Below are 15,981 nucleotides of genomic sequence, written 5' to 3' on the forward strand. Positions count from 1 at the left end.
AGATACAATCTGCCTCTCTCTGTACCACGAATCTCTTAACCCACCAACTAATCTGAATGACATCAGTGGAAATCAGCCATCCAGCATCCCTGCCAAAGTTGTGAGTGCTTCACTAGCAGACAGTTATTGAGAGATGGATAAATTATTTGGTAAGAAACTAATTACACACAGCCTGAGGGGCCTTGTGGTTCATATTCTGCACAACAATGAAGAAAAATGGGACTTGGCTGCACTGAGATGAGAAAAGTGAAGTGCTGCAGAGGCAGTGGGGCTCAGCCTCCTCTCACTAGGGAAAGAACTCACCTTCGGGACCTTCCACAGCATCACACCAACCAGCAAACAGAAGCACTACAGAATTAAATCTTAACCCACAGGAAGGCTATGCAAACTCCAGAGTGCACAAACTGAATTACCACACATAGCAGGCAAGATTAGAATGAAAAAAAAACCAAAAAAACAAGCAAGCACTTGATAAGGGTTGACAGATATGAAAACAAAAGCATGTCTGGCTTTCCCGCTTACACAAATTTGGCTCGAGTCACTGAAAAGTTTCACTCAAGCTATTTTTCTTCTTTTTTTTGAGACACTGGTGTGTTGCTAGATTTCCTTTTTCCTTTTAAGTTTTTCCCCTACCTTTTCAAGTTAGAAGGATTTCAGTATTAAAAAAAAAATACTTAAAAATGCATACTTTTATTGCCATCTTTATCCAGTCACATGCCCTGCTCTTTTTGAAGGTAGAGAGGGCAACAAAATATTTTCAAATACACAGCCAGTATTAGAAACTAGACTTAACTTGGCTATCAGCAAGGCAAGCTGGACCATCTCACCTAAAAGTAAAACTCTTCTTTCCTGCAAGTACCGTGCTTGCATCCATTAGTAAGCATATCTGCTACTGCATTTCACTTTCCTTCATCACCACTTACCACTGCAAGTCCTGTTGTCAGAGTTCAGGGAGTAGTGAGCAGGGCACCCACAGACAAAACCACCGACAGGGACTGCTAAGCAGAGATGAGAGCAATGGCCGTTGCTAGAGGCACACTCGTTCCAGCCTGCCTGCCTGGAGGAATGGAAGACCAGGATGTCCATAACATAATCCAAATGCCCTTGGATGATAGTTCTGTTCTGGCCACTTGTCTTGTTGGCTCGTTCAATGCTACGCCGGCTCCAGTCTGTCCAGTAAATGTAATCCTGATACTGAGTCAAGCCAAATGGGTGAGGCAAGTCATCAGCTATAATCTCACGGTCAAGACCTGTTTCCAAAAATGAAGGGAGAAAAAAAGCATTAGTATTTTCAAACAAAATTGATGCTGGATAATGCTTTAGATATGCCATATGCGCAGAAAGGTTAAAAGATAGTACTATTTCACTGTTACAAAAGTAAATCATAAAGCAATATACAATATTCAAAAGGCCATTCTGAAGTCTCAGAGCACAGAAATGCGTTGATCCTGCCTGTAACTCACAGAACTGAACACATCCTACTAAATAAAAAAGTTTCACTCTTAGAAGTTATCGGGGTTCTCACAAAGATTCTGCCCTTTCATCCCACTGAAGGCAACATTGTATTTCCACTTCAGCATCTCCGGCACCACACACAGATCTCTCTGCCCACTGCTTACAGACACAGAACTGTTATGAGCTTAATACAATTCTACATTGTATTAAGAACACTCAGAATCTCATGGTAACAGACAGTTAATAGTGTATACCGTGGGAAGATCAAGACCTTAAGAAACAGGGTATTGGGAGGGAAGATTTCCACCACACTGATTTCAACCATTTTATTACCATGGAATCTCTTGTTGTCCAGTCACAGAAAATGAACAGGAGACTATTAAGCAGGAAGCCATTCCCTGTTTACACAGAGGAGGATGTACAGCCCTGTACTTTGCTGTCATTGGCCACAGGAAGGGTGAAATTCTAATTCTAGGTCCAGTTCCACTATACACTGGGGAGAACTAACCCAGCCTCAACAACACACCAAAATTCATGAAAGGCTAAAGGAAAGCATTTATATTACAGGCAATTCCTAGTAATGCACTTCCCTGTTTTGATTTTTTTCTTGCTTTTTTCCCACTATTGGTAACATACTATTTAAAGTAGACATAATCCTTTAACCTTAAGTAATGGCTGGTGATAAAAATAATCTGAATAATTTGAAATACAAAGCAGTCTGCTCCCATGGGTAAAGGTGTTAAAAACATGATGCAGGCAAAGTTGATAGGATGTGGGTCCACAATACCCACAATATCCCTCCCTGGGATAATGAAAGAACAGGATATTCCATCTCATTTTAGCTGCAAGAAACAATTTATAAAACAGTTACACAGACCTTTATATGAGAAAGAACATTCCTGTACTAGCCAGGAACACTCTCCAGCATGCAGAATAGTAGGAAAAAATTACTGAACCCTGGGGATACCAAGAAAGTTTAAAATCAAATTGTATTAAATTACATTCTGAAAACTAACCAAAAAGCTGTTGGTACCTTAACTTTTTCTCTGACTTTCTAGACATTATTAAGTGTTTGGTATGTATTTGACAACATTCTTCAGAGCAGAAAAAACAAGACTCCAGAACATAAAGTTGACAGCTTTGTCCTACATATAACTGAAAACACATATACACAGTTGGTACAATTTAAACTACGAGCAACTACTTTTGACAAAAAAATAGAGGCACCACTACATATTTTATTGTGTATGCATTAGTTTTAGAAGCAAATATTGAAGATGTGTGGGTTTGGGAAAATCTATTTTTGTCTGAGGACATTTATCAAGCAACAAATTGTCACAGGGAGCTGTAAAACAGCAACAGTATCCCCGTGAGGCTGTCCAGGACTCTGGAGCTCACCTAGCATGTTGGAGGATTCTATCAGGTTAGTATCAAGGTCAGTCCAGTACAGTCGTCTTTTAGCATAATCAATAGTTAGGCCGTTGGCACGTCCCACATTTGGTACCAGAGTAGTCCGGTCACTGCCATCCATAGAAGCTCTATCAATCTTCGGTTTACCACCCCATTCAGTCCAATACATAAACCTGATTGAAATGCCAAGGAAAAAAAAAAATTAACAACAAAAAAAACCAACAAGCAACTCAAGGGAAGAAACTAAACTACGCAAAAATCCTTGGAAAGAGTAAAAGAAAACAAGACTTGTAAATCCAAATATTTAATAGGCCCCATTATAATATACATATATTTTCCAAAATACAAACAAGGAAATTAGTCAGGTTTTCTCAAAATGCTTCCAATGTTATTTTTTCCATTTGGAGATGAACTTTCACCAGCAAATTTTGCATTAAAGTACTTCAATTTTAACTAATCCATGCACATCAGTTAGGAGGCAGAAGGCTAGAAGTTGGGCATGTTCATCTATACCTGCTTATTTAACAAGAAGCTTTCCACAGCACTCAGCTTCTGTTCTTATTCACTGTCCATCAACTCAGCAATTCAGAAAAGGAAGAAATTCACAGTAGTTCTGTTAATAAGCTCATCTGCTTGTAACTAAGTCAATCAGCTATTCAACAGCATGCTCCATTTTTGCTGAAGGCAGAGTGAAACAACACTGTATAGCTATGTATTCACATTCCAACTTATGCCATCTGGCAGAATCACAGAATGGCCAGGGTTGGAAGGGACCTCAAGGATCACGAATCTCCAACCCCCTGCCACATGCAGGGCCACCAACCTCCACGTTTAATGCTAAACCAGGGTGCCCAGGGCGCCATCCAACCTGGCCTTGAACACCTCCAAGGACGAGGCATCCACAACCTCTCTGGGCATCCTGTTCCAGTACCCTCACCACTCTCTGAAGCACAGACCTATGTGTGTTTACATTTTCTTTAGGCACTGAACAGTTAAAGGGCTGTATATTTGACATCTGGTGTCAAGCAGCTGCTCACTTCTTTCAAAATGTAAAGCCAACATAATTTTTAAAATGAGGCATAACTGGTCAATCTTAACATCTTCAATGACCTTAGTAATAAGCACCTGTCAATTTTTTAATTTAAACCAATAAACAGTGGCAAAGCTTGCACCACCACTGACCATCAAGTATGCTCTCTTCAGACACCAGGAATACTTCTACATTTTTCCTTCTAATATTTAAAAATGTTGCAAGTTGTGGACAGCATGAATTCATGTGTTAGAATTAACTCTACTGTAGCAATGTCATGAAAACTTGCATATGAACTATAATGACATAGTTGGACTCTAGAACCAAGAGAAGTCTAAAATTTGGTCTAAAATTAAACTAAATTGTACCGACTGTGGTGAAGATTACTAGAAAAAAAATAAAATAAAATCACTGAATTGTACTAATCCTTGGAAAAAACTGCTCTCAGCATAGAACTTGAATCAAGCCCTTGTGCCAATTAAGCAGATCTAGTAATCTGGTTTTGGATGGTCTCTGATGTACCAGTAAAGGCAGTCTCTGGCATATCGGGGCTGAATCTTATCTCTGTGCCTCATTGAGGTAACAGCAGAACCTGTTTCAACTAAGCATGAAGACAGCTGCTACTTCCTTGCTGAAACTAAGCAGGAGGGATAGGTTTTCAGGGTGCTGAGTTTTCTGTATCGCTGCAATTCCGATAGTGTCAGTAGAAACTGATAAATTCACAGCACCTGAAAATGGAATTCCTTCATTTGTAAAAAATAAAATGTCTAAGTTCCCTCATTTGTGAAATAAGAATAATACAGTGCTGGTATAACATCAAAAACGATCTGTAGTAATTAGTTAATGTCAAATGAGCATTTCATAGGAGAAGAGCTCTTTCAAAAGCTAAATAATTTAACCTTGCCTTGTTCCCCTCTTCTCCTCCTCCCCCAGCTTATTGCCTCACTTTCGCTGTTATACCTGAATCCAACTCAGCAATTTCTTCACAGGAAATCTTCACTTTCATGAAAGGTAGTTACATAATTGTTTGTACTTTTTCCCCTATCTTTGCTTCACTTAGCTAGATTGAAAAAAAGGCTCCCTTATCTGAAGAAGCAAATTTTTTTCTTATTCTCAGACTTCAAGTTTCACTTGCTTACTGTCAGGTTAAATCCATTAAAATGTTTTTTTGGATCCTAACTTGTAAAAAAAAAAAAAAAAAAAAAAAAAAAAAAAAAGTTTAAAGGATCCTAAGGATCCTCATTTTTAAAAAGGACAAATATTTTCTTTCCAACGCAATGGCCCTTTTCTCATTAACGAGTTCCATAAACCCAAGTCTACTTTGATTCTGTGGTTAATTAAAAAACTAAATGTAAATCCCTTTTTAATGAGCTTCCCTGATTTTCTGTGTAATATTCTTAATGATTATTCAGGACATTAAGAACATACTCTTTCAGCCCTCATACTTTAAATTACCAGGTTATATTCCCCAGCTGAATTCTCTTAGGATTTAAACGCAAAGCCTAACTAACATGCCCTAGAGGAAGCATTAAGATGTTGTTTTTCAACGTTCATAAACATGAAGTTAAACTAGCAAGTTACCCCTCTGCAGGATCCAGTGCCAGTGCCCGGGGACTGTCAAGATCTTTCCACACCAACACTTGGCGATGCTGGCCATCCAGCTTTGACACTTCGATGCGATTTGTTCCAGTATCAGCCCAATACAAGTTCTTCCCCAGCCAATCTACGGCCATGCCTTCAGGGTAATCCAAGCCAAACTCTACAACGTGTTCCAGTGCGCTGCCATTCATAAATGCTCTGCTGATGGTCTTTGGGGAAGTAAAGATACACAGGCAAATTAGAAATTTTACCAACCTGTCATTAGGCTGGTTGTTCTCTTTGTTGCATTTTAAGCATTTTCAGATTTTAGGCATCTCATAGGAAAGAAGATCATACAATGTGCTACTTATTTGCAAGGCAAACAATGCTGCTATTCAGAAGTAATGATTTACTATACTCTATGAAAGTATTCTATGTCAATTACAACAGTGGTCCACTGGGGAAATAAATGGGATAACTAGTATGGTTCAATTAAGCAGTCTACATGCCAATGTGACCTTAACTTGGTGCCAGCTTTGAGAGGGAAATATTTCAGCTCTCCCAGGACAATACAAAACCATCGATGCTACAGCATGGAACAATATTTAAAGCAACCTAATGAGAAAGTTCAGGACAGAATAGCAAACAGATGAAAACAAGATAATGGCCCACTAGCTCAGCAGTGTAAGTGCTTTAGTACTGATGGTTTAATTCAATTTCAGTAAGCATGATTTCTTCCAGGTCTTTTACTCTAAAGATTTCTTATAATTTCCACCATAATCAATCACTCTACAACAGCAAATAAAGCCAGAATTATGTTTAGAAGTTTAGGCATTCCGTAATTTACTATGACCAAGTATAAGTATAAGCCTGAAAGTAAAGGAACAACATTAGTACAGTATAAAACTATACTTTGAGCCAGACTCCCTTTTTTTTTTGTCCTTTGTACTCCTCACTGCACATACTTCTTATACTTCTAACACATCAGAAGTTAACTAAACATTTGATTTTTGGTTTACTTGTAAGTTCAGGTGCTATCTGCTAATTACGCAGTTTGTGACTGCACACAGTGGGGAAATGTTTTTCAGTTTTCACTTTTATTACCCTGAAAAACTGATCATGGGATCTTTCTTTCATTTTCATTTCAAACATACTCCAAATGAATATCATACCTAAATAGTTCAGCCAAGTTCTCTCTCTCAAACTAATTTAAACACTATGGTTTTTAACTTTTATCATTCTTCTGTTGTACAGATCCACAAGTTATTATTTGCATGGGTCTCAATCCAAGTGTGAAAAAACTTACTTTCATTAAAAACTAATTTTTGGTGCTCACAATTCTGACTACATCTACAGTCCATGAAAAACATGGTAAATAACTAGACTTGCTAAAAACAGAGGTAGCAGACAGACAATACACTGGCTTCTGTCACTCTATTAGTGACCACGTTTATACAACTACCCTCAACCTTTTATTTATTTGTTAGTCTAGACCCTACCCTTGATTGACTAAGCTTGTAACGTGTCTTATGTGCAGTAAGTATGAGAGTTAATGAGCAGGTAAGACCTATTTTCACTTTCTGACAAAAAACTGGATCCATTAAATATATGAGGGCTGGTCCAAAAGTAATGCTTCCTATTTTATTATGTTGTTCCCTGATATCAAAGGCAGATGTTAGCAGTACGGCAGAAGAGACTGAACCTTCCCACAAATATTCCATTACATTTTGTTGCTGTATGAAAGATGGCAGCAGACAGAAAGTCTGACAAAATGGCACCTGACATGAAAGTGTGCATGAAGCAAAGGTCTGTCACTGTGAGGGGCTGAGCGGTGCGTTTCAGCTGTGGTGACAGCGAGTTACTTCTACTGGTGCAGATTTTTATGAGCCCAGCAGCAGGCTGTTATTCGTCACCAATGAAAACAAATAGCTAATGGTGGTGAATACATTGCAAGATAGTGTTTTGTAGCTGAAAATTTGCTCTATTGAAGAGCATGATCTTTGTATCTATTGTAGTTTCCATGGAAATAAATAGGAGGCATTATTTTCAGAATGACCTACACATTTGACAAAAAAAATCTTTAATCTCAAAGACCTCCTGCTGTTTGGTACTCTTCTCAGCTTTCTGCCATAAAACTTCATTTTTGCAAACTTATCCTTTACATGAAACGTGCACATTAGATTTAAATGATTTACATGAGAGAATGCTTTCCTAGTTGGAACCAGCTCTCCCACCTATCCCTTGAATCTTGTAAAACATATTTGTCAATCCATTCTTATCTATTTCAAAAATCTTGCAGCAAGTTAGTAGCCAATTCGGAATATCTTCCATCTCTACCTTCAGTGAAATATCAGTCCAGTAAATTCGATTGTCTGTCACATCAAAATCCAGAGCTGAAGCTTCTTTAACTCCAGTAAGCGGAATAGCAACATTGTTGTTGTTTGTTTCTAAAGAGATCCGTCTAATATCTGCTCTCCGAGAAAACAGAAGGAAAGCTTCTGGGACAATGCAGGTCTTCATATCATTGATGAGCTCCAAGCCTATGGGACAAGCGCAGCGAAGGCCTTGTGGTCTGTACAGGCACAAATGGCTGCAACCACCATTATCCTCTGCACAAGGATTTGTACCTAAGCATGCAACACAAGGAAAAGCAATCATTACAAGCTGTCTTCATTTGGAAGAGAAAGTCGGACCTCACACGCATCAACAACAGCATGAGCCCTTTAAGAAACAGAAGTAGTTTTCCACCTTTTGTCCTGAATGAATTTGTTTTTGTTTCTTCTAGTCTTTTAGAGGGATGTTAATTCATCTAGCTGGAAAACCAGCACTCCTTTTCCTGAAATAAACCTAGCAATAGGGGATGAGATCAGGCCTCAAGCATCGATAATACTGATTCATAGCATAAGCACAGAAGTGAAGGCAAATACATAAGAAAACAAGTGCAAGTCCTGTCACTTTTAATAACACATTGGTCTAAGTATGTACCCCATTTGCATTCCTAGGGATGGAAAATTTAGAGATTATTTTCACATCCACTTAATGGCCTCTTCTTTCCAGGAGCTAGTAAAGCAGCTCTTTGCAATATTAGCACATACACCTGCACGCGCTAGAAATTCACCCGCCATTACCAAGATCAGTTAGCCAAGCAGCTGGAAAGAGGGTTATATTTCAAATACACGTACTGTCAAGCATCTTCACGTAGCAGCAATGCAAAGATACACCTCAACTGCATTTAACTAACTCCATGGGGTACAAACCAGATGTGGCACCAAGAGACTGAAAGCCCTGCCTACGAGGCAGGATATTCAGGGAACGTGACAAGTTCTGTGATGCCACAACTCAACTGTATCAGTGTTTTGAAAACCAACTTGAAATTAGATCCTGTGTTTTCATTCCACAAATACCACAGAGCATAATGTGCTCCTGGTTGTTTTTAAAAATGATTTTGCAGCATTCATTTGAAAAACACTGAACAGACTAAAACTGGCTCATTCTTAGCTCTTGATCACCAAGAGCACGTGTTCAGATTGCAGGATGATTCCTACTACAGATACAACTCCAAAAACAGCCAGGCTAATCTAACAGCTGGCTGTTCTCATTTTCCCTGATCCTCCTCTCCTTACTGGATCCAGGGGTGTTCACACCTATGAGGTGCTCCAATTACCTAAGCAGGAGAATGGATGGGAGTGTCATGGACACAGGGAATGTCTGGTGTTTTTTTTTTTTTTGTCTTACTATTCAGCCAGGTTAGAGAACTGAAGCACCACACAAAAGACCTACCACACTCCTTCAAACTGCAGCCTGCAGCTGTCGGAGAAGAAACTGTATTCTGCCCCATTCTAGAAATCTGACCTGGTATAAAACGATCCCTTCAAAAGGACACCGGTGAAATTTTCAATTTTATTATACTAGCATGATTTGTAGTGTCACTCACCAATTATCTGGTGTACATTAGTAGCTTTGAGGCCCATTAGATCAGGCAGTTGATCTATGATGATTTCTCTTTCTGCTGTCCGCTTATGCACACGTTCAATGCTGCGTCTTTGCCAATCTGTCCAATAAACATAGTCTCCCAATAACGTGAATCCAAAGATGTGAGGAAGTTTGTCCTCTACAAGAACTCTTCTCCCAGTTCCATCAGCATTCATCACCTATGAATACACACAAATGCAAAAAAACTTCCCGTTACCCAAGGATATTTTAAGATTTTAAAAAAGGATAACAATAAACTACTGTTTTCAGATCTCTCTCTTGGTCTTGCCTTGGTGGAATGAGATAGCCATAGACAAGTCTATATGATTTCCCATTCTTCCCATGGCTCAATCTTAAAGACTTGTGCAGTTACAACCATAACTCTGTCAGACGGATGATGTTTTGTGGTCAGAAAAATGTCCTAGCACATGAGAAATGAGAAGGCTGGTTTGGAACAACGCCTACCCTTCGCCTATGAATGAAGGGAGAGAGAGGAAAGGCACAGAGAAACAAATTCATGCCTTTCTCAGCATATGGTATAATGTGCAAGTCAGTAAAATAAACTATTTTTAGTTCACTGAAAAAAACATTAAAAAAAAAAAGCCATAATCTTCAGAATAATTAAATTCTATCTGTATAACCAATGAATATGAAGATGTTATAATTATGAAATAAACAAGCGACTTTGGCAAAGCAGATTATAATAACAGAAAGAGAATAGAGAGAAAGTCCTGGGCTCACCGCAAAACTCCAGAGGAGGGATCTCCAGAAGAGATCTTTTCCCCCTGGTAGTCAGCTCTTAAATGGGTCTAGGAGAGGGGGAGGCAGGCTCACCCCTTCCTGCCTTCGCCTGTGCCCCCAGGGCTGACGTATTGCTCACCTCAGTTGGTCAATCAGAGCTTCAGGCCGTGACTCAGCAGTTCCCATACATTACCTTACATCTGTTCATGGTCATAAAACCCTAGATACTGTCACATTTACTCTCAGTATGTTAGGAGGGGAAGCAAATCTTTATAAGCACAATTCCTATATTAATATGAGAGGGACTTGGAATACTCTCTGGTTTCTAGGAGTAAGCTCTGTTTTTTTGTTATTTTGTTTTGTTTGTTTGTTTTGGTTTGGGTTTTTTTTTCCTTTAAGTCAACTACTTTGAGGAATTGGATTACCAAAAACAAACAAACAAATCTCCAGTCTACTAGCATATACAGCAAACTTCTACACACACACCAATAAATACATATGTTTCACAAAAATGAGATGAGGCATTACTTAGTGGAATGCTTTTTCCTGTGTTTCCACTAAGATCCTTCTGAGAGTCACAGTCCTTGCAGCTATACTTTGTGCCAAGGTGCATTTACCATTTCCAAACCTGTAACTTACGTCCTTTAATGCTGATAACCAATTCCAAACATAGCTTTTCCTATCACAGATTTAGATAGGCTCAGAGCCCAGTATAATTGCCTGATTCCCAGACTCCCTCTTGAAAACAAACTCTGCTCTTCCAATATTATTCGGCTTCAGAAATTTCCAGCATCTGCTGACTTTCAGTTCCTAGCAGCATGCCTTCTACGTTCTGTTTTGATAAATGAGGCTCCTAAACAAGAGTAACGGTTACCTTCAGAACTGGAGACACAGATTTAACATTCATAAGAATTATAATCCATGAGTTACAGTCCTTAATGCCACTATGTCTTTAAGAAAACATCATTATCACAAAGGAAAACTGCTCGTTCCTTTGCCTACACTCCTTTCTAGCCATAACACGCATCTTAAACTTCTGGAATGACTTTCACTCTCTCCCTAAAATTACTGAGATAAGCCATTTATTTGCAATGGATTAATATATGGTAGTAATTAGTACTTGCTAAGTGATACATGGGACAGACAGATACAGGGAAGTTAATCGACTCAACATGCACAGTAGTAACCAGTGAAACATAACTGCCATCTTATCTGATATCACACATCCATGTGATATTACTCACTGTAAATACCTGCCAATTAGGTACCACCACAGAAATTGTTCCACGGCACTACAAGGTCTGTCCTCACTTTGGCCACGCGTTAGGAGATTTTAATAGAATCTCATCAGGCTAAAGTATCAAACAGTCTAGAGTAAGCAAAGTGGCAAGGGATATAACACACACATAAAATATGTGATGAAATACAAAGAATTACTAATCAAACTCCAAAAACTTTCAGCATAATCTCTGCATGGACTGAAATTAATTTGCACGACTGAGTCCCAGCTGATACTGCTTTCTGCATTCATACACTTTCTCCTGACTCACATGGATCAGCTGACCACAGTGAAGACTAGCACAACCAAATCCCCCATGTGTGAAACCCATCTTCTACTATGAGGCAATGTCTCCAGTGCTCTATGCTGCTTTAACCACAATATGGTGTGGCTTTCACATTTTGAGGCCATTCTGAATACTGCTAGCCACAGTAAGAATATACACAACAGGAAACAGATGCAGTGTAACCATGAACACCACCTTGACTGAAAAAATGAGAAGTTCCATGAAAAAAAAGAAAACCAAGTACAAAAATTAAACAGCCTCAGAAAAATGCCAGATGTTCTGCCTGTAGTATAAGTGTTTTGCTTATCATAAAACAGTAATGAATGCAAATCTACAGGCTCAAACACACAGCTTATTCAAAACAAATAAATTAGTGCTGAAAATGTGGGCATATTTTAAGATGCTGTATTCAGTGGTCAAGAAAAGCAATTAAAAAAACCACCCTATTTCTGAAGGGTTATTTCAGTATTTAAACTACAGACTAGATTAGAAAATGGTATGTTCTAAGGGCCTTTCTTGCTGACAGACACCTCGGTTTCAATTCACTTTTGAATACTGGTAATATGTGTGATAAATAGGCTAACGCAGAGAATTCCCCTTTCTGCTAATCTGGGGTTTGAACTTTCAGTAATTTACACGGGTCATTTCATTTGTCCAAGACTAGAGCTCAGCCATCACACAAACCTCATCTGTGAAAAAACCATATAAAGTATTACTTTAAGACAGTTGTGAAATACTGAATTCCATCCACATATCCCAGATATTTCAAAATAACATAGAAAGAGATCTTGAACAAGGCCCAAGATATACCTGAAATAGTTTAGGAACATGTAAGATTTAAGTTCAGTTATTTCAGCCTTGATTATTCAATTATAAATATTTACATGCACTGTTTCTTCGATGCAACTTATTGAGTCAGTTCATGATACCACTAGTCATTTTGTTCATTTTTCACCTAAAGCAGGAGTGTCCAACCTGTGGCCCAGCATGTCTCACAGTGAAGCCCATTCCCCACCCTGCCATTAGAAGGCAGCAGCTCTTGGGGAGAGGCCACAGGTACACAGCCATCACCCATCAACAGCAAAACCATCAGTGCACTATTAACAAGGTGTCAATGAAAGCAAGGGGTGGGGAAGGGGAGGGGCAGTGCTGGCTGAAGTGATGGCACATAATTGTATGTATGTATAATTTTGAGACACTGGCTAAACACAGGGCTCTGAGTAGCAAAGAATATGCAGCCATGCTTTCTGTTTTGGCAGAAGAATTTGAAAATACAATTATAGAATTATAGAATCCTTAGAGTTGGAAGGAACTTTTACGGTCATCTAGTCCAACTCCACTGCAGTGAATAGCGATGTCTACAGCTAGATCAGGTGATCAGAGCCTGGTTCAGTCTGGCCTTGAAAGTTTCCAAGGATGGGTGTTCCACCAGAACAGCCCCAGCGCTCTCAGCCTGCCCTGACTGGTGAGGTATTTCATCCCTTGGGTCATTTTTGTAGCGCTCCTCTGGACACACTCCAACAGGTCCATGCCTCTCCTGTACTGAAGACTCCAAATCTGGATGCAGTACTCCAGGTGAAGTCTCACCTGCACAGAGTAGAGGGGCAAGTTCACCTCCCTCAACCTGCTGGCTGCTCTTTTTTAGAAGCAGCTCAGGATACAGTCAGATTTCTGGGCTGCGAGGGCACACTGTGACTCACGTCCAGCTTCCCATCCACCAGTACCCCTAAGTCCTTTTCAACAGGGCTATGATCAATCTTTTCATTCCCCCAGCTTGTACTCATCATGGAGGTTGCCTTGACCCAGGTGCAAGATGTTGTACTTGGCTTTGTCAAACCTCATGATGTTCACTTACGCCCACTGCTCAGTCTGTTCTAGGTCTATCTGGCATCCCATCCCGTGGGCATTTTAACCGCGTCCCACAGCTTGGGGTTTCAAGGCTGCCTGAAAAATCATGTATTTACATTTGCAAGACCATTTCCAGTTGATATAAATATATGACATGCAAATTTTTAAACAGAATGTAGAGCAGCAATCAGATATTCAATTCAAAAATCTGATCATGTCTCTCTATTGGACTTTCATAATCCCAGTCTTAGCAGAGAAAAACATCCTTCGCTTCACAATCACACTTTATTCATGTCATTGATTTTTGGCAGAACACACATTTTGAACAATGACTGTCAAGGATAAAGTACAGGAAGAGTAAAATTTCATCAGAACTCTCTAATGAACACCTTGATGCTGCTCTGAGAATTGAAACCACTGCCTTTGAACCAGCCAGGTGTCTTGATTTCACAACAAGGTCAAATATTCCACAAGTTTTATGTTTTCGTTTTTCTCTCTCTCTCTTCTTCTTCTTTTTTTTTTTTTTTTTTTTTTTTTAACTTCTTAAGAAAAATATTAAGAATTACAATATTTTGTTACTTGCATATTAACAATACTGTATGTTTTGCAAGGGCTGCTCCAAAAATAATGCCTCCTATTTTATTACCTTGGCACATAACATCAGAGCTGGCTATTGGTGACAGTATTGGCAGTAGAGATTGAACCCTTCCACCAGTATTCCATTACATTTTGTTGATGTGTGACAGATGGCAGCAAAGAAACAGTCTGACAAATGGCATCTGACATGGAAGTGTCTGTGAAGCAATGGTGTGTCACTGAATTCCTCTGTGGAAAAAATTGCATTCATTGGCATTCACTAATGGTTTCTTATTTGTTACTGAGATGAAATAGTGAATATGAGCACAGCCACAGTGAGGCGCTGGCTGTTGACTTTCAGCAGTGGTGACAGTGGGTCAGATCGTTGTGAGCGTATCATACAGGCTCTTTTACATTACGAGGGAAAATGCATAGCCAATGGTGGTGACTATGTTTAAAAAGTGTTTTGTAGCTGAGACTTTGCTATATCAAATAGTATTATTGTGTTTTTTGTATCCTTTGTGCTTTCCATGGAAATAAAGGGAGGCATTACTTTTGGAGCAACCTACTCATATGCAGCCCAAGATAATTTCTGTTCCCTAAATTTGGCTCAAGCAAGCCAAAAGGCTAGACATCCATGATCTAAAAGTACATGAGTCTTAGTATATCAGAGACATAAAAAACATTACCTCATTAAACCTATTTGATTAAGGAAAAAAGAAAACTGGGACACTATCTTTCTTAAAAATAACTTGGAAAGATAGCTAGAATGCCTTCTTAACATTCCATCAACATTTTTTTTCAGACTGGTTTAGTGTATTACGTGCATTATGTATTTTCAGCTTCTTGAAGCAACATGTACAGAACAGAATGATTTTCCTGTTGTGGATGCAGTAATCTCACACAATTAAAATGTGTCTACTGCTAAAAAACAGTAGCTCTAAACGAGGAAAGGGGGACGATGACCCAGTTTTATTACTCTTCCCATCTAAATAAAATAAAATAAAATAAAAATATCTTGATCAACTGCACTCTCTTTGAGTGAGCAGTCAAAACTTTAAAAGTGCCTTAAGGAAATTATTCTCTCAGTGCCACTAATGTACTGGCAACGTTCTCCCTCAATTCCAAAATGGTAAGGAATATTTCAGATATGAAATGGGAAGACAACTCAGAATTTTACTGTAGAAGAGATATACCTGCAATCTTCTATATTTTGTTCACAAACAAAGTGTCTTCAGCTAACTCTAAAATTTCTTACTATTAATTGTTTCATAATAGCTATCATAATTTTGAGTTTAACAGCTCCAACCACCCCCTGTTTTCTTTTGAGCTCAAATCACTTTCCCAAAGAATTCAACTTTATATTTTCCCTGAGCATTGATAATATTCGCAATAGGAATGCAGTGAAGATAAATATGTAGAAACAGAAGAGATTATCTTTATAAATTGCCCTTTTAATCACACTACACACGTTGTACAAGTTCATTATTTTTGCAAAAGGAGAACTGCTGTAGCTCACTGATCAATCAATGCCAACAAAAGAATTCCATCTCAGTGATGGAATACAGTTTCAGAAAAAAATTGGCTGAGTTTTCAATGAAAGTGACCAAGTCAGGTAAGGTGACAAGCAGACAGGGGAGAAAGTTTACATTTGTAACCAGTGTGACAATCAGCTGTGACATCTAGGAAATTTCACACAACACACACACTCACAGAAAGGAACAGTACGTTTGTAAAGAACAATCCAAGACAAAATATCAAACAGGTTGAGAAGAGATTTTCGCAGGTGAATGAAGATGTCTGGCT

At 38.9% G+C, this 15,981-nt stretch overlaps 1 protein-coding gene across 2 annotated transcripts in view; it reads right to left on the reverse strand.

The window, feature by feature from the left end:
* LRP6 (LDL receptor related protein 6) overlaps positions 1–15,981 on the reverse strand; it is a 124,028-nt gene that overhangs the window by 22,318 nt on the left and 85,729 nt on the right. For both annotated transcript variants that reach the window (XM_042834935.1, XM_042834934.1), the window contains exons 8-12: positions 9,408–9,624; positions 7,811–8,100; positions 5,477–5,703; positions 2,854–3,038; positions 924–1,250 (exon numbers count right to left, since the gene is read on the reverse strand). In XM_042834935.1, the coding sequence (XP_042690869.1) occupies positions 924–1,250; positions 2,854–3,038; positions 5,477–5,703; positions 7,811–8,100; positions 9,408–9,624 (1,246 nt within the window). The remainder of the gene's footprint in view (positions 1–923; positions 1,251–2,853; positions 3,039–5,476; positions 5,704–7,810; positions 8,101–9,407; positions 9,625–15,981) is intronic.

The sequence above is a fragment of the Centrocercus urophasianus genome, unplaced genomic scaffold (genome assembly GCF_019232065.1).
Source record: "Centrocercus urophasianus isolate 14NV4802_14NV808 unplaced genomic scaffold, USGS_Curo_1.0 seq_5, whole genome shotgun sequence".
Lineage (NCBI taxonomy): Eukaryota > Metazoa > Chordata > Aves > Galliformes > Phasianidae > Centrocercus > Centrocercus urophasianus.